The sequence below is a fragment of the Scophthalmus maximus genome, chromosome 4 (genome assembly GCF_022379125.1).
Source record: "Scophthalmus maximus strain ysfricsl-2021 chromosome 4, ASM2237912v1, whole genome shotgun sequence".
NCBI classification, from domain to species: domain Eukaryota; kingdom Metazoa; phylum Chordata; class Actinopteri; order Pleuronectiformes; family Scophthalmidae; genus Scophthalmus; species Scophthalmus maximus.
Window position 1 is genome coordinate 4128924 of NC_061518.1, and position 18137 is coordinate 4147060.

The 18137-nt window shown below is 43.8% G+C and overlaps 1 protein-coding gene across 2 annotated transcripts in view; it reads left to right on the forward strand.

Moving 5' to 3' along the window:
• The window catches only part of luzp2 (leucine zipper protein 2), a 172954-nt gene extending 160570 nt beyond the window's left edge, over nucleotides 1–12384 (forward strand). For both annotated transcript variants that reach the window (XM_047331699.1, XM_035629100.2), the window contains 3 exons: nucleotides 2200–2304; nucleotides 6479–6553; nucleotides 11398–12384. In XM_047331699.1, the coding sequence (XP_047187655.1) occupies nucleotides 2200–2304; nucleotides 6479–6553; nucleotides 11398–11514 (297 nt within the window). In that variant the 3' untranslated portion in view covers nucleotides 11515–12384. The remainder of the gene's footprint in view (nucleotides 1–2199; nucleotides 2305–6478; nucleotides 6554–11397) is intronic.
• The last annotated feature ends 5753 nt before the right edge of the window (nucleotides 12385–18137 follow it).

The following is an 18137-nucleotide window of genomic DNA, read 5'->3' on the forward strand; positions in this document are numbered from 1 at the left end:
CTACTGTTGGATTTTTGTCTCGCCGCCTACGTGGGCCACGGACCTATAGATCAGCGGCGCAGTTGACCACGGATTGTGTGAGTAGCTGACTGTCACTGGAGTATTGGATAGTTTCACTGCGGGTGAAAACTTTTTCCTTTCTTAATAATGTCAACATTACCCACGCAGCGCTGAAAGAAGGCCCCTTGGTGATACTCCGGGGAATGAGCAGAAGACGTACTCCACCGCATTCAGTGCGGTTTAGAGAAATAGGAAACTTGAAGAAGTGTCAGGGAGTCTGCAGGCAAATGTTAATTTGGAAATAACAAATCAAAGAACCAAACGCTGTTGTGTGTCCTTATTAGTGTTTGTAAGTGGGGGAGCTGAAGCAATGCAGTTGGCACAGGTGCATATTTCCATGGAGACCAACACCTCCAAAGAAAATATCCCCGACTATATTTACGACAGCAAAGATATTGGACAGTTATAATTGCGAAAAAGGGTTTTATGCAGCCATTTTCCTTTTTTCTGATGAAGTCAGGGTTTGAAATAAACATATTCTAAAGAGATTATATATGTCGCTGCCAGCAAAGTGAACTGACGTGACACAGAAACGTCCCAACTACGGTTCAGAAACGTTACGCCGGCTATGGATTTGATTTTAAAACCATGTTTTATGGACTTCTGCGGAGACCATAAGAAAACCATGAATCTATTTTATACTCGGGGCTCCATCAGGACACAAGTCACTTCCCTGAGACGAGTGGCGAGTTTCCTATTAGGTTTAGAATCAACGTATAGTTACTGTACCCGTCAGTATTCGGATGAGGTCGACAGTGTGATGGCGAAAAGTTCTTCTACCACTCCTTTTTTTGTTTGGCCCCTAGCATTGAGCTTTCCCCTCACCACTGATTGTCTCTACGTCAACCCAGCAAGAGTCATGTTCTTCCACACGGACATGATCTCAGGTGGCGGTGATGCAGTTTGCTGCTCCACCTCCGGAGAGGAACCTTCTCATCTCTCCACTCGTCCGTCTTGTTCACCTCCCACTGGCTCCACGTTGTTGGGTTTTATTTTTCCCCTGGGTCACTTTGCTCAAACATCCCACTGCCCATCATATGCAGCGCAGGAGAAAAATCCCCAAAGCTGCCGTCTCCGACTTACCTTTTTCACTCAGAGCTTGTTCATTCAGATGTCAATCTCGCTCTGGTTGGAAGATTCCCACGTCTGGGACCTCGCGGTCAGTCGGCAAACACGTGAACATTTCAATCTTATTTCAGAAGTAAATCTGCGCAGAACGACACTAAACAAAGATGATGGGGGATCGTCTTTTAATACCAAACTAACTTGTTATTTTCACCGTGCACATTAGGGTTGATGCTCTATAAGACCAATGTCCTTGTCCCATAACGTGGAAGAACAAGCTGAACAAAACAACCGAATTATCTGACTCTGTGCAGTTCACACGAAGCTGGCCTGTCCCGACAAATACTGCATCCATCTCCCAGAACTCCTAACTTTCCCCTCTAATGTCGTCATTAGGGAGAAAAGAAAATGCAGATTTGTGAATTATTTTTGGTTTATAAGCAAACACCTGCGAAGCTAAAAACATTCCCATCAGCCTCAGCTGCACTTTCTGTTTAGTTGCTATTATCAAATGTCAGCATGGCCAACATTATACACGTTCAACATCAGCATTGCCTCGTTAGCCTGACTGATCAAACATATAATCACAGTGCATAAGTATTAGATTATAGTACTTTTATTTGTTAACGCCTCCTCTGCAAACCAGAGGTCAGAAACAGCTGATGTCACGGTGTGGTTGTGGAATCTGGCTTGCAACTGCAATTATCTCAAATAAAAACACTATTTAAGCAGAAATATTAATACCAAGGAAGGTTTTTTTGATCTTGGTGCTGGATATGTGGCGGTTAATAATATGACTATGTTCAACTCCTAACCTTAATATTTCAAGAATTCTCTTTTTTAGTTTGCAGCGCTCTCTTCTTTTACCCTTCCTGCTGCCTGTTATGAAATATCATTAACACATAATTTATTTACGCTGAGCAAACACGCTAAATTGGTTTAAATGAACAGGTATGAAATAATCTTGTGTGTTGGGTCAGAATGTGTTTACTATTCAAGAAAACCCAGAGCCCCTTGCTACATTTACACATTTGAATATGTGCCTGTTTTGTTTGTTGTCTTGTTTTTTCACAGGACATCTCCAGAGTTCAGAGAATCGCCACAGACAGTAAATCACCCGTGAACATCGGACTAATGAGGAGAGAGAGCGGCGGAGTCAAAGAGTGCCAGATGGAAAAGGTGAGCGATTCCAGAGCAATTAAATCATAATGGCCCGTGTGACCCCGGGGCCGCGCAGCCACGTGGTTCATCTGTTCGCCCGAATCCACGCCCAGGTCGCCCATCAAAAGCCAAAACCAGTGTCTCCATGAGCTTCATTAACTTAACGCTTTAAGATCTGCGCCAGGTTTCGCCTGTTTTCATCCAGTTCAACTTTAATAGTCCTTGTTTAATTGAATCAGCTGTGATTGCACATTACCAGAGAAATAGAATTTCACTGATGCAAAAATATTTGTCATTTCTGTAACTTTTGAAACGTGAGGATTTGTTGTTTCGCTCTATTTATATAGTTTTAGATTGAATATTTTGAAGGCTTTGAGTGTTGGTCCGACAAATGAATAACGTGGAGACGAACACTGAAAAAACCCTCTTCTACAGCCCTTTATAAAACTAACACGGTTGTTGTGTAGTATAGTGATTTGACAACAACTAGGGCTGGAACTGTTGGCTGAAAAAAATGCTTCTCATTCAGGGATTCCTGCTCCAAATATGAAGGATTCAGCTTTTCTATCATATTAAATTCAAATAACTTTGGGTTCTTAGTTGCTGGTTGGACATAAAAAAGTTATGCGAACATATGAACTTGGCCACATTTTTCTGTTTTCCACTGATTGTAAATTACATAAGATATATCGAACTATCGCCTGGCATTTCAAAACCATATAAAAGGCAACTTATATAAGCTGTATAATATATAGTTTTGAAGAGTTTAATTAAAAGGTGTCAGGTGTTTTTGCGGAACATAATGATGTCACAGAAAAGTCGACCTATTGGACAACATTTGATACTATTCAATCGTTTGTGTGCAATTCAGTTGAAATTAGCCCATGAATTATTGAGTTATGGGCAAAAACGTATTCTGTGAGGTCACGGTGACCCTGACCACCAAAGTCTTATCTGTTCCATCCTCCAGTCAAACTGAACACAAAGTCACTAAGATGAATCCAGCTCTGCGTTTTACCTGCGTGACCGGACGGCAGTTTTAGGTGGAGATGAAATCAACATATTCACATATTCATATTCAGTTGAGTGTCTGACTGACACTCTGGAAGCAGTTATCCAGGGAGGAAGGCGAGAGGCCCGACACCGACCTCTACCATTCAGATATAAACGTTCTGGACTTCAGTGCGCAGACTTCCCCACCGAGGAGTCAGGCGACCGTGACCAGTCGCTTATCAAGGAGCTGAAGAGAGTTTGACAGAAGTACGGAGGCAAACAAGCTCCATAAGGCTTTCTGACAAGTGATCATCAAGAACTATTACAGCTAAGTTGACAGAGCAGACGGGGGGAGTAGAGAGGCCTGCCACCCAAAAACCAACCCCGGAAATTACCCTCTGTGGAAATTTTGTTCCTTAATGGAAAAGTGCCAAAAACAATATTCAGTGGTGTCCAAAAAATTGATTGTATAATTTCGGGCAGGGTTTGTAAAAAAAAAAAATCTTTCAGCGAAGAGCGAGAAACCTTCTGACACAGACGGAGACTCAGACGTTGTGTGTGCCCCCGGCCTCTCCTCCCTGCAGGCCGCTGGGAAACGAGAGGAGACGGGTCGGACGAGTGCGCGGAGCTCGTAGACCTGCGCGTTGGCTGGAAAAATGAAAAATGTGCAAATTTGAAAAACAAAGATTCTCCTTTTCATAGACAAAGCTCATACTTAACATTTTCACATATATACCGCCGCCGGTCAAAGGTTTTGAAAGTTTCCCCCCCCCCCCCCCCGTCTTGAATTTACATGATTCAACGTCCCGGGGGTCTTATCTCGCTCCGGGCGCAAAGAGGCGCAGAGTGTGACACAAGCTCCGGGGCCGATAGAGTTGTCATTTTCCGGTCCAGCGTTCACATTGTTTAAACAGTAAACGCACTTTTGTCCTTCGGAGCTCCCGTGTGTCAGAAACCCTCGGATGCTCCCGTCGCAGACTGGAAACTCACCTGTTCAAACCGCACCTGACTCCTCCGATTAAAAATTAATAAATGAATGAATGAGCACTCCTTGCCTGTTTGATAAATGTTCATGTACTCTCTTGATTCTTGCACTTTTGGGTAACATCTTTGTGGTGGAATGCACTTATTGTAAGTCGCTTTGGACAAAATCCTCAGCCAAATTAATGCAATGCAATGTGTGTTTAAATTTAAATTCGGTTTGGCCAGGTGCCTTGTTGGCGACTGCACTTTTGATCAACAAAAGCCTGGTGTAAGGTCGAGGGAGCAGTAGTTCACCGTTATTATCGGCACATTCAGGCGTGTGCACAACGCTCATACTCTCAGCCTGTCGCGCACATTTGATGGTCTGCTCCGGTGAAACGTGAAACTCTCATCTCCGCGGGGAAGTGTTCCTTCTTACTACCTGTCAAATCCACCGCTACAACATCAATCTGTCAGGCCAGGCGCCTCACCATCGAGTGACAGGAAGTGGATCTGAACATGCTCTGAATGCGCTTCGGACCTTTAGATGTGTTGCACTTGTAGTTCCCTTTGCTTTCACCTTCTGTCCGGTTCATCCAGAAGCAGAGACTGTGCCGTTCCTCTGTCACGTGAAGCCTCCGTCTTGTTTTTTGCTGTAGGATGAAGACTTGACTTCTTTCTCTCACAGTTCTGAAACATAACGGTATTTCTTCCTGCGGTAAAGTTTACTCCAAATAATGCGTAGTAACACCATTTTTTTCCAACACTGCCTTTGCACAGACAGAGGGTTTGGAAGTAATCGTCAGAAGCCGGGGGAATGTATAGGAATCGTTAGCATCAACTCTCACGGCTTTATTTAATTCCAGTGCAGCAGGAAAGCTGTAAACTCTTCTAAAATCCCCTAATCCCTATGAAATCTATACGGTTTACAACAAAATTGGAAGGAATGATGGCAATTTATTCTTTTCGGAGACGCCAAAGTCCCGCCAGGTGATGTATTTCTTTTTTAAATATCACCTTCAGGGGTTTTAGTTTTTCTGTTTTGTCACATTCAACATCACTAACGTGCCAGAAAACGAGGTCCTAAACAGCAGAAAGCAGTTTGAGGAGGCCAGTGACTTTGTCAAGGTTGATACTTTTGGGAGGTGGAAGAAGTTACTGACAGAGGCGATGCACGTTACAGCACCGCCACGTAAAAGGGGGAATATTATGTTTCCATAACCGCAGGTGGGAAGTGGAACCGAGTAATATACCTGTGCTTCCTGCAGTCGTTCACCTTTGTTACACTGAAGGCGAAAGCCAGACGTTATTGGGGATTTTTTTTGTCTTGTGGGAATAAAACCTTGGACAGTTTTACGGCTTCCAGTTTAAGGTTATTCACTGGACATGAATCGCTTCAATTTCTCTTCAAACTGCAACATCGGACCTGTGGTGTATTTTAAAGGCTTGAGCTTGTCCTTTCATTCATCACGTGTCCCACATGTGGTTAAACAAATCCTAACGCTCTGTGTACGACAAGTGCTGCAACCAAACAATCCATCGACCTAATAAGACTAAACTGGAGTAATTAATGAACCTTAATTGTGATTGTTTTGGTCCAAACAATTTGCAGCAGTGTCACATGGAAGCAAAATTACTACCGTGGACAAAGAAAATGGCTTCAAGTTCACCACAGCAGGGGAATCACTGACATATCTCGTGGCCAAATGTACAATTCTGTAAAAGAGAAACAGCCTGTAGGTCCGCGGCGGGTGATTATTTTCAGTATTGATTATTTCATGATTGATTATTGAGTCTATAATGTGTCAAAGTGCTGAAAAATGCCCGTCTCGTGTTCTTAGAGCCCGAGGTGACATCTTGAAATTCCTTAGTTTTTTTTCCTGACCAGGGGTTTCCAGTTGAAGTTTTAAAACAAGAAAAGCTGCAGGTCTTCACAAGAACCAATAATTGCCAGTTTTACTTAGTAAATGACTTTACAATTGTCAGTCTGTTGATTGGCCATTTTCCTGTTGATTACTGTCATTAATCGAATGAGAAAGTTCACTGGACGATTTCACGACTGCACACAAAGTCAATGAAATCCCTTTGTAGCGTTTATGTGAAAATCAAAACGGGCATATTAACACTGTCACTGATGTGGGGCCTATTCATCTCGTCTTTGAGTACAACTCCCCGCCATGTTTCCCCTTCACTGCACTTCACTGAGAGATATTTTTTTCCCCCTCTACTCCCGCAGGCTGGGGGCGACTGCTTCCAGAATCAGACGGCGGAATCGGCCCTGGAAAGTAAAAAGCTACCAGAGTCACAGCAGGTGAGCATCACTTGAACTTGAAAATATATTCATGTACATAATTCAGGTGTGTTGGAGTGGACAAGAATTAATACTCAGCTAAAGCGGCCGTCTGGACGGATATCATTTTTGTTTTGAAATGAAAATGTAGTATTATGGATGTAGCCTTAGATTTTTTGAGCTGTGTGCAGCGCTCTCTCTTTGCAGCGCTCTCTCTTTGCAGCACTGTCGCTCTCCCTCGCACAAATACATTGACCCGTCGTTCACAGTCAGACTCACCATCGGCATCAGCGGGAAATAAATCCCGCTTGTGTCGGTGGCCCGTTAAAACATCCATAAAGTCTTTAACCATCCTCGGCAGGCGGGCATCAGCATGAAAATCGGCAGATACCTTCTCTCGCTGTGCTGGTCCGTGCGACAAGCGTAACGTTCTCGGCAGCAGGCGAGACCTCGGCTCGACTCCGGCCCCGCTCTGTCAAAAACATGCCGCGTGCAGAGCAGCAAAAAACAACAAAATGCGACAGGACAAGACAACACAGCGCCTGCATCACACTCCTTGAAGAAGACAACCGATCGGATATTCAGCGTGCCGGTGACACCCCGCAGTCGACGCCCCGCCAGAGCCGATGCATAACTGCCTCCCTCATTACATTATCGAACCGAGTCACACCTGTTTGGCGGTGGCAGATGGTACAGCAAAACAATGCATCTCATTTCAGCGCCGCGCAACAGTCTCTCCGAGCCGCCGCCCCGCATTCCAAGTGGCGGCGATCCATTTTTAGACATGCACACTATTCGCACAAGAATATTTCAAAAGGGGATCTCGAACAAATGGGAAGATTCGACTCCACTGGCGTTTTCTGAGTCTGACAACGGGTTGCTTTTTTAATGCCATACCACAGTTGACTGTGTCACTGACTCGAAGCAGGGTCAAATAATGGTATTCTGTTTCAGAATTAATGTGGTGAAACGGCTTTGACATAATATGTTACATGTTGCTGGATTTAAAAGTCGTCCCCCAGAGGCCTGTGTGCTGCTCGCTATCAGCACAAGATGTAAGAGTGGCAATGAAATTCAATTCAATGTATTTTTCTAAATAGTGGTGATTTAAAAAATTATATATTTTCTGTTTTGACAAAGTTGAAAAACAAGAAGAGAAGACTTGTGGCGTCTCAGTTGGGCGGATTTCTTTTCACATGTGTTTTCATCTCTAAATGAAACTTTTTTATTATTGTTATCATTATTATCATTTTTCACTTTGTGTTCCATCAACGGCTCCACAATTGACTCCCTTTCCGCGCTGTCTGCTCGCACACAGCACTTGCCATTCGTGGTGTAGTAAACAGTTTAATTAGGAACCATTTGCATTCCCGTCTCCGCGGATCAATCTGCATTAAAGTGGCCCCCTATTCCTGTCACTGCTCCACCTTCATTATACTGTATTGTGAGAGACTGAGGACCTGCGTGGCATCTCCCCACTGTGTTCAAATGTTTTCTGCTCCTAAACCTGTTTGTTTGTGCAAATCAAAGAAAAAGTTGAGAAAGGGGGGGAAACAGAGCAGCATCTGCACTTTTCAGCTGAGAGTTATTGTGCAATAAGCAGCAATCGTCTATTGACTCGATCTCAGACTCATCAGGAGAAGCTCTCGTCCATGTGGCCGGAACATTGACCGACTGACGGAGCAGCACCGCGACACCACAGAGGTTTCACCAACATGGATGGAAACAATACTCTTCCAGTTTGGTTTTAGGGCTGCAACTAACATTCCATGTAACATGCATATAACCTCTTTGTACGGCTCTTTGAACACAATCGAATGGAAACTAACTAAAGATACTATACGAGGTTCAATATGCACGGCATATTCAGTATGATGAAGTACATATTTCCATAAGAATGAATGAAAGTATTGGAGATTAGGGATATTAAGGAGTAAAATGTATTGATACGTCTGCAGATATACATCTAGAAAAATGAAGAGCTGCAACAATCAATGAATTGATTATCGACTGCTAAATTAAACGCCAACTTTTTTGATAATCGAATAATCGGTTTAAGTAGTCTTAGGCTGCAACCAACGATTATTTTCATAATGGATTAATCTGTCGATTATTTTCTGGATTAATCGATTCGTTGTTTTTGTTCATAAAATTTTCATTAAAAGGTGAAAAATGTCGATGGCGTTTCCCAAAACTCCGCCATGATGTTTTGTTTTGTCCACACACCAAAGATATTCAGTTTAATGTCACAGAGGAGCAAGGAAACCAGAAAATATTCACATTTAAGAAGCTGAAATCAGAGAATTTTTGACTTTTTAAATTTTTTTTACATGAGAACTACTTGAACGATTAATCGATTATTAATTGACTACTAATCGATTAACTGATGCAGCTCTACTTGGTTTAATGCAATCTAACCTGTATAACATTTACTCTTTTGTTGGGTGCATCTGCTCGCATCCATCATTAAGATTCTTCGAGAGTGAAAAGTTTACTTGCTTCCGGTTTTCAAGTTAAGTTAAAAATAAAACGTGATTCAGCAAAACCCCTGACGTTCTCTAACAACAGAGCACAGCGGCGTCGGCGTTGTTCGTCTCTGAAAATTCCCCAATTCATCGAAACTGTGCCAGTGGAAGCGAGCGACAGCTGGAATATAAGAATCACAAAGGGCGAGTGTGAGGAAAAGCTTAATAAAATATAAAAAGATAGATAACAATCGACTGAGCCGGATATGCAGTCGTTTCAAAATCATCAATTGTTAAGAAAAAGAAGAGGTTTCGTACAGTTGTCAAATAGCTTTTTATATTCCAAGAAATAGAAGCGCAACCATCGGCTTGCTGTGACAGACTCAGTTAATGAGTTCGTTGACGTGCACCCACAAATTCTCTGACTCCAGAAATAAAACGGTGGAAGAAGAAGTTCTTTTGTCTTTCTAACCACGACTGTGAGAAAACATGACGACAACATGAACTCAAATTGTACAGTACGTCCGTGACAGCAGTGACAACATGCAAGCTGTTGTTCTCTGTCGACTTGACTGCGAACACTGGTTGTGCTGCTTTGGTAAACTGTGTATGTAAAGATGGACGTAGTCCAGAAAGTGAGGCCTGAGAGCCTGTATTCTCTGGAATGACCAGCAGGGGGCGACTCCACTGGTTACGAAAAGAAGTCGGTACATCTCGCTGGATTAATAACGTCAGTTAACATGTTCCTGAGGAGTTTATGGTTCAATCTGTAGTTTCAAGTCTTCAATACATCGTGGTCTCATTTAGAGTGAAATAGACGATGAAGCACCGTATGCATTTGAGCGTGGAAACAGCCTGATTGACAGCAGGTCTGTCCAATCGGTGCATGGTTGCAAGTGTAGGTGGACAAGCTCCTACGTCTGGTTCTGAAAAAAACACCATGGCGTCACGGCGGGTTACCACTGGGCTGCTACGGACCAAAAACTATGGGAAGTTTTTTTCCCCATAAATCCATACTTGCAGAAAAAAACAACTTCTGAACGTCCTTTACTGAGCTTTTTGCCGGTGATAAACAAAATTCAAGCACAAACCCACATCAAAGTGGACGGCAAAAGGTCAAAAGAGGGAATCGACAGGGAGATCAAGTTCGTCTGCAGACACAAGTGGAGTGAAGTCATTGAGCATCAGATACAGTCCACGTGATACTTGGTATTTTATAAAAAAAGAACATGATGGACAAATTGATGCGGTCAGAACTCATGACAGAGTTCTCTGTCATGATCCTGTTAAAAAGTGTTTGGATAAATGTGTGTGTGTGTGTGTGTGTGTGTGTGTGTGTGTGTTTTTCCTCTTTCCTTATTCGTTTCGCTCCGAGCCAGTTGGTAGCAGCAGTGTAACCCACCGCCGCGCAGAGTGATGTGGAGCTTGGTAATGTGCGAGCAGCCTGGAAGCCCACAGGCCTCGTCCACAGTGACATCGGTAAACACTGAACAGATGCTTTGCCGAGGGAATTGGTTTCCGATGCCCGTGTACAGTGCTTAAACATGTCGTTGCCGAAATGGCTTGAATTATTCAAAATGCCCAAGAAGATTGTTTTCCACTGATGAAACACATCGGTGGCCCAGGATTATATTTTCCCTTTCAAATGTGAAGAGGGACTTTGTGAAAACAGGAGGGTGACCGGGAACCTACTGTACATCCACACACACACACACACACGCTGTGTTTCAATATGCCACTGACTGTTGTGGCGTATTGGACATATTACACAGACACTAGTCGGTGTTGCTCTTCACAACTCTGACAGTTTGCTGGCTTTCCGTCTCACCAGGTATTTAATTGCATTCATTTTCACGTGCTGCTCATTTCCCCCAAAGCTGGAATGAAAACCGGCGTGACTCCTGAGGTGCGTTTAAACCCACAAGTGCCCCCCCCCCCGACTCAGGACTCCATCACCTTGTACATTACAACCTGACAGACTGAAAAGGCTGCACACTGTAAATAGTCATTTAAACCCACTTTTTACAGTGGATTACCTCGTACTGCCACAAAGTTGTGCTTGACATTCTCATTACGACAGAATTTTTCATTTATTTAAAGAAAGTCAAGCTGCCTTGAAGACCCCCCCCCAAAAAAAAAATCTCTGTTGATCTGAATATGTGAAAAATTATATTGCCTCCCCATACAAAACCAGACGATGTTCACACCGCCACCAAAAAGGCATTTTTGCAAAGGTTCATGTTCAAGTCGCTCTTGAAACTTCATAAATCGTGTACAGCAACTTCTACTATAAACTCAACAGTCATTGAACTCACCACCCTGAAGTAACAGTGAATAGAGGACCAACGTCCCACATTCCTTTTGCTCATCATTGCTCTTTTTGTCTTCTGAACCTCGCAGCAGAGGAGCCAAGCGCAGACCGGGACGATCAACACAAAGCGCTCCGGCGACAGCGAGGAGGCAGAGGGAGGCGGCGGCGGCGGCGGCAAAGAGACAAAGCCACACGAGCGCAACTGAGCGGACGGCACGTCATCCGAACTGCGGAGCTCCTGCGTTGCCTGAAGGATCTTTCTAAGAGCACACACTTTTGCGCACTCTCACAAAAAAAACTATGTGCGCCCACATACACACACATTTTTAAACACACACACGCTCGAACACACACACACACACACACACACACACACACACACACACAGCAGCTACACGTGCGCATATCAGCATCGTCTGCAAAAGCTGAGACACGGGAATTGTCAAACTTCAGACTGCCATCTGAAAACCTTCATAGTAAAACGGCATGCATTCTAGAAATTCTTTTTCTTTTTCGTTTCTCTTTTTCTTGCAGGTAGCGATGGCACTGGTAACTCGTTTCATGATGATGCTCATCTGTTGTTTACTTATCTGAGTTTTCTTTTTCTTCCGAGTGAGGACACCGCTTTCTAAATGTGTGATCTTTCTAGAAAAATCCCTTTGCACTGGTGAGGTCTGAAACTGTATCCTGTGATGAGTATAAGTCAATTGAGAAACAATAAATACCCCTACTACTACTACTATAACTACTACTACGACTACGACTACCCAACTTAGACTATTGTTTGTCACTCATTGTAGCACGGTTAATTTACTCCTCCACATTTTGAAATATAGAGGCTCAAGTTGGCTGGCCAACTGTTCAACATTTAATATTTCAGCACTCTTCCTGCCTCCAACACTCCCGAGGCAAAGAGCCAAAGACTCACAATGGGTCGTCTCCCTGAGAATGTGCCATGCACTGAGTAGTAACTCCTAGCTACATGTATCTGTGTCCTCTGACCTTTCTGTGTCCTTTCAATAAACTGTAATTTTCAGTAAATGTGTGAAGAATAAATGGTTATTCGTGGGAAAGAACTGAGTGAGCATGTTTGTGACCAACAGAGGGGGAATAAAACCAATCGCGAAGAGTTACACCTTGTGAATATTAATGACATGTCGAACGCTGACGCACATGAGGTCATCACATGAATTATACAAGTTGAATTGGACTTTGCCTTCAAACACAAGTTGTAGAAATGATTGAACGCAATTTATTTGTTCATTAAGTCTCGAACGCAGATGCACAATGCATCCATGACTAACAGTTATAATGTAGCATGTAGTTGTAATGTTTCAATATATCTTTAACATTTTTGGAAAACATTGGTCTAAAAAACATCACAGTGATGTGAAAACAAAAGCCAATAACAGTAGGTCCAGGAGACGGAAACTATAATTGTCCAAGATGTGGACTTAAATAATTAATCATCACGTATTAAATATTAATGCTGAATTGCTAAACTGTATTTAACCACGTTGATGTAACATTATTACAACTCACAAGGAAATTTTTTTCACCTGCCTTTTGCTGCCAAACAAATGCTGCTGCGTTGTGGCGTCATGGTCGCAAATGTGGTTTGTTCAAAGAAGCGTTTGGGTTTTTGTTTTTTTTAGAAACTGCCCCTAAAATTTTTATTAAGTCAATGTAAAGTGGATGCAAATGATCCCTGTGAGCCACAAACTGAGGCACCGCGTTAAAGTCAACACGGTTTCAAATTGAGCAAAAGGGAAAGAAAAAAGAAAAATAATTGAGCTTGTGCCAAGATTGAATGACTTTGCTTCACGGATGTACAGCGGGAGGATGAGAGAAGAAGCCGGACTGGAGCTCACCGACAGACCCGGAGCTCCGACATCCGAGTCGGAGCAGACGCACGACGTAGAACACGGGCGAGTGAACGCGCAATTAAAAAACACTCCTCTCAGAGAACTGCATTAAAAAGAACAACACCAAGTGAAGTCAGTATCAGTCTCCAGCTGCACTAGAAGATGTAATTCTACATCCTTATATGTAACGTTCCTGTCACCATTTCAAAACATGGGCCGAATGTTTTTGAGAGACATGACTCTTGATTTGTGTGAAGTGGGTCGTTCTCCCCTATCGGGGGTTTTCGAAGCTCCCCCGACACTTTCCAGCCGCCTCGTGGTCCCATCATCTCCTACGAGGGACATTTGGCGCCGCTCGCTGGTTCCAAGGCCGTCCATCAGGTGACAGGTGCACGGCTCGACTTTTAACGCCCCGTAATCCATCTTTTCTCTTCTTGTTGTCGGAGCGTTTGAGAGCCTCCTGCAGGCCGAGGGGTCCGACGTCTTGTCGAGAGGCAAACAAAAGTGCCCGTCCCCGGGATGAGGAGAGCCGCGGCGGATCCTGCAGAGGCTGCCACCGAATCGCGACGGCTGCCGGTGGCCAAAGCGACGGGGGAGGAGAGAGGTGGTCGAGCTCCTCATGAAGCACAAAGACTTGAGATTCAAAACGAACTAACAGAGCTTCTTTTTTTTTTTTTTTTTCACGTCACGTTCAATACATGGTCGCCAATTCACTGAATTTTTTGTAAGAATTGCTCAGACACAGGAAAACGATTTCTGTTCAGTCTGAATACAAAACACCGTCTATTGTAAAAGTTGGTACGATCATTTTCAGAGCGATTTTTATTTTACCGCATCTTTGTAGAGACACGATGCGAGGACCCTCGGGACAGCGACTGGTTAAACGATAAGAAAATGGGCGAGAACAACCGGGGCCTTTCTGTGTGGAGTTTGCACGTTCTCCCCGTGTATGCGTGGGTTCTCTCCGGGTTCTCCGGCTTCCTCCCACAGTCCAGAGACATGCAGAATGGGGTTAGGTTCATTGGAGACTCTAGATTGACCGTAGGTGTGAATGTGAGAGTGAATGGTTGTTTGTCTCTGTATGTGGCCCTGTGATAGGCTGGCGACCTGTCCAGGGTGAACCCCGCCTCTCCCCCAATGTCAGCTGGGATTGGCTCCAGCCCCCCCGCGATACAGCGGTAGACGATGTATGGATTTTCAGGAGTTTGTCGTCAACATATGACGATCGCAGCAGGAGATCCTCCAAGCAATCTGGGTAGAGCAGCAGGAGGAAGGACACAATGATTATTCCACTGCACTGTTTACATGATTTTCCTGGCCTCACGCATGCATTCTCCGGAAACTTTTACGAGGGGGCTGCTAGGAAAGGTCTTGGACAGTGTTCGGAGAAACATTTGTGGACATTTGCGTTCTCACATTGCTAATGCATGGTGAAACAGTTGATTCTTGTCCGTCTCACAAACTTCAGTTCTGCTGCCAGTCCTCGTGTGCAGCAGCACTCACAGGTTCTCATCCTGATTGGAGCGTTAAGCTGAGCTTTGAATGCTCCTTTCTCCTTCCTGCTGACCAAGGCGCTCATGCTGTGTTTTTAGCAATGAAGGGTCTCACGAGCCAGCGGGCGCTGTGGGCAGCTGGCACCGAGTAATCGTGCCTCAGGCTTAATGGTTATATATTTGGTGGTTTCCAGCGTTTTCCTGTATCCATGTCAGCTGGGATTGGCTCCAGCTTGTTTCTACTCGAACCGATTAATCGATTATCAAAATAGTTGGCGACTAACTTAGTAATGGATCACTAATCGATTAACTGTTGCAGCTCTAGTTGGTACGAGGAACCTTAAACACGGATGGTTAGGAGCTGCGTTGTGAGACATGGTGTTAAACATCCTGGTGATTTACTGAAGACAGTGAGGACTTGGAAACAAAGGCTTAAGGGGTTGTAGTGTGATGGCAGCAGCATGATCATATACAGTCTCCATAATCGAGCGTAGAAGTTTGTAGTGGACAGTGAAGAGATTTTTGTCCTGAAAAGGAAAAAACAAGTTGTGTTTTCTACTGTTTATGATGATGATGTTTTGTGGGCAACCTGATACCTCTGAGGTCACGGTCCTCACTGGAGGCATCTTTTTTCCTGCATTAGGAAATGATTTTCCTTTCACCAACGTGCAAGTTCTGAGACACAGAACAGTCCTCACAACTTAAGCACACGAACCCAATCAAAGCCAACTCTTCTTTTTCAAACTGTTTGCCGACGAGCGCGACGCCGCGTTCGAGGACGCACGCAAACAACGGCAAGATCTGTACAGGGCGCGCGAGTGCGTCGAGATTGCCCCATTTCATCTGCTCTTCGACGCACAGCTCCTAAAGCTCGGCCCCGGCGACTCTGACTGTTAAGATTTCACCTGTTTGTGTAAAACTCATTAGTGCCGAGACTCTCGTTTGGCAACTCATTAGCTTTCAACAGACTCTTTACAGAAGCTAATGTGTCACCCCCTCCCGACTGTTTAAATGTGTTCATTGCCTCCCATTTATTGTATTTATCAAGAAATGGAAACCAATTAGACAAAACTATTCAGGATATGGGTTGTAGTATTGAATTTTTTTCAACAAAATAGAATATTACAATTTTTTCACTGAGTGACGCTGTTGTCCGTTCTTGTGTGATATTTTCTCTCTCATTGGAATCCAAAAGCAAATTTTTCCCCAAGAATATAGTTTGTTAAAACTTTTTTTCAAAACACAAAGCTGAATCTAACTAGACCAACTAACCTCTACCCAGCTTCCAAACGCTGGACATATCCTTACTGGCTTATAGTAGTTATGAGATTATTAATTCAGTCCCTGCCGTGCAGTATTCCTCTTTAATTTATATTCTGTGTGTGGGCAGACTGTCGGACTAAGGAGGTTCTGGATCACTCCCACTAACTTCCCGACCTCCCGTCCTCCTCGGGTCTCAGGTGTGCCGACGCCCACCTGCTGTGCCCAGTTGTCTGCTTATAAAGCATGTAAGCGGTGGAGCACCAGTCTTTCCCTACCGCCTCCCCCCAACTCTTCAATTACACCTTGACTTAAAAAATCTATAATTAAACCTCCTGACGGGTCGTAGCACTGGGTTCTTCCATAATTTACAGTAGGAACTTAAGAGTTTAAAATACATTTGGCATCACTCACCTCACTATATATGCATTTTAATTAAGTCATAGTAGACGACTACATCAGTTTCTTGCCTCGTCCCTGAAGACAGTGAAATGATATGTTCTTAAGAACATCCAACCCGTCCGTCGACCATCTCTCGACCTGCTGATCAGACAGTTTTTTTGATCTCGTCTCCCCGTCTAGGCATGATGTCATTTCAATCAATCCCTACTCGCCGGCTTTCGCAAAAAATCAGCAGTTTCCCCCTTCTCCCCTCACTCGCTCCCTGGCCAAGTGTGAAACGCCTCTCGCCGCCATCCTTTAATGTCAAGGAGGAAATGCTAAAGAGATGTTCAACTTACTGCAAAAGCTGAAGATTCTCCCTTTCCGTTCTGATTTCACAAGCTCATAAGCGAAACGTTATACGTGACTTCTTATTGGTCCGAATCCACATCAGGTCAAATTGAAATTCCGATAGAAGCTGCTGCCACTCGAGGCAAGGTCGGCTCCGGAGTCGTGGTGGGGACCAGAAAGAAATTGGGATCTCGTTTCTTATGGATTGCAGAATATTTGAGCCTAAGCATATGTTTCACACACATTTATCAGACAACATTGAACAGCTGAATGAAGGAATAATCCCGAATATTTCAGGCCGCCAGTGATAGTGCCATCAATGCTTCCACCTACATCTCGTCTCATGAAGCCTTTTCATCTTACAGTTGAAGAAAACTGGTGTTATTCAACAGGACAAACCCTTTGCCTCCACCACCCAGTCAAGTGACTTTGAAGGAGTCTCGTAAATGTTTGTAATTGTATTTTACCATACAATAATTCTTAAATTATGGTCACAGTGACCTTTGACCACCAAATTCTGATCAGTTCATTCTTGAGTCCAAGGGGACGTTTGTGCCAAATTTCAGGAAATTCCCTCAAGACGTTCCTGAGATCCGGATGGAATCAAATGTATTTTATGATCTATGTCACATAGATCATAGAATACATTGACGATAAAGGTTTTTTTTAAGCCTAGTTTCAAGTCCTAATTTTCATCAACTTTTCTGCGTCAAGCAGTTGGACGACATGACAAAGGACGAGGTGTTCATTGGTATAAAACTGAATACCACGTTGAGGTCTCTTTACAGATTTCATGTTTCACTATAATTGTATTATAACATTAACTCACAATATAATACTATTATGACCTCCGTGTCATGTACATTACAGGCTTTTCACCAGATTCCGATATTATCGAGGCGTGACGCCTCATAAGCAACATTCAAAAGGAGCCAACGTCAGGCACCAGGGACTCCATTGTCTTTCCCACAGCTGTAAATTGACCCGACACCAGACAGGGACTGGTGTTTACATACACGACAATTAAAACCCTCTTGGAGGAGGCGGAAGATAAACCTGGATTAACCAGCGACTCCAACGCCCTGGAGGGGCCACGTTGGAGATTACACAGGCCCCTCCAGCAGCGGTGGGGGGCTGCTGCCTGGCAGTGACCATTATTTAACCTGTTCTTTTATCACGCATGGAACTCTACGTGGACGAATATCAAGACGGGATTAGAAGAAAAGGAACTCGACATCAACGTTAGAGGGAACTGTAGTGTAACTGAACATAGAGCTCTTCTTCCTTCTAATTTGTCTCTTCTCCAAACAAAAGAAAAGCAACTGATTCTTGGGTTCAAGTTGATTATTACCCAAAGTGAATTAGTGAATTATAGACATTCTTTAAATGCTGATAGGAGGATTGAATCCGAGGATCAATGTGGAAAAGAGCTAAACTGATAAATCAGCTCATGTTAGCTTATTTCAAATGCATTGTCTT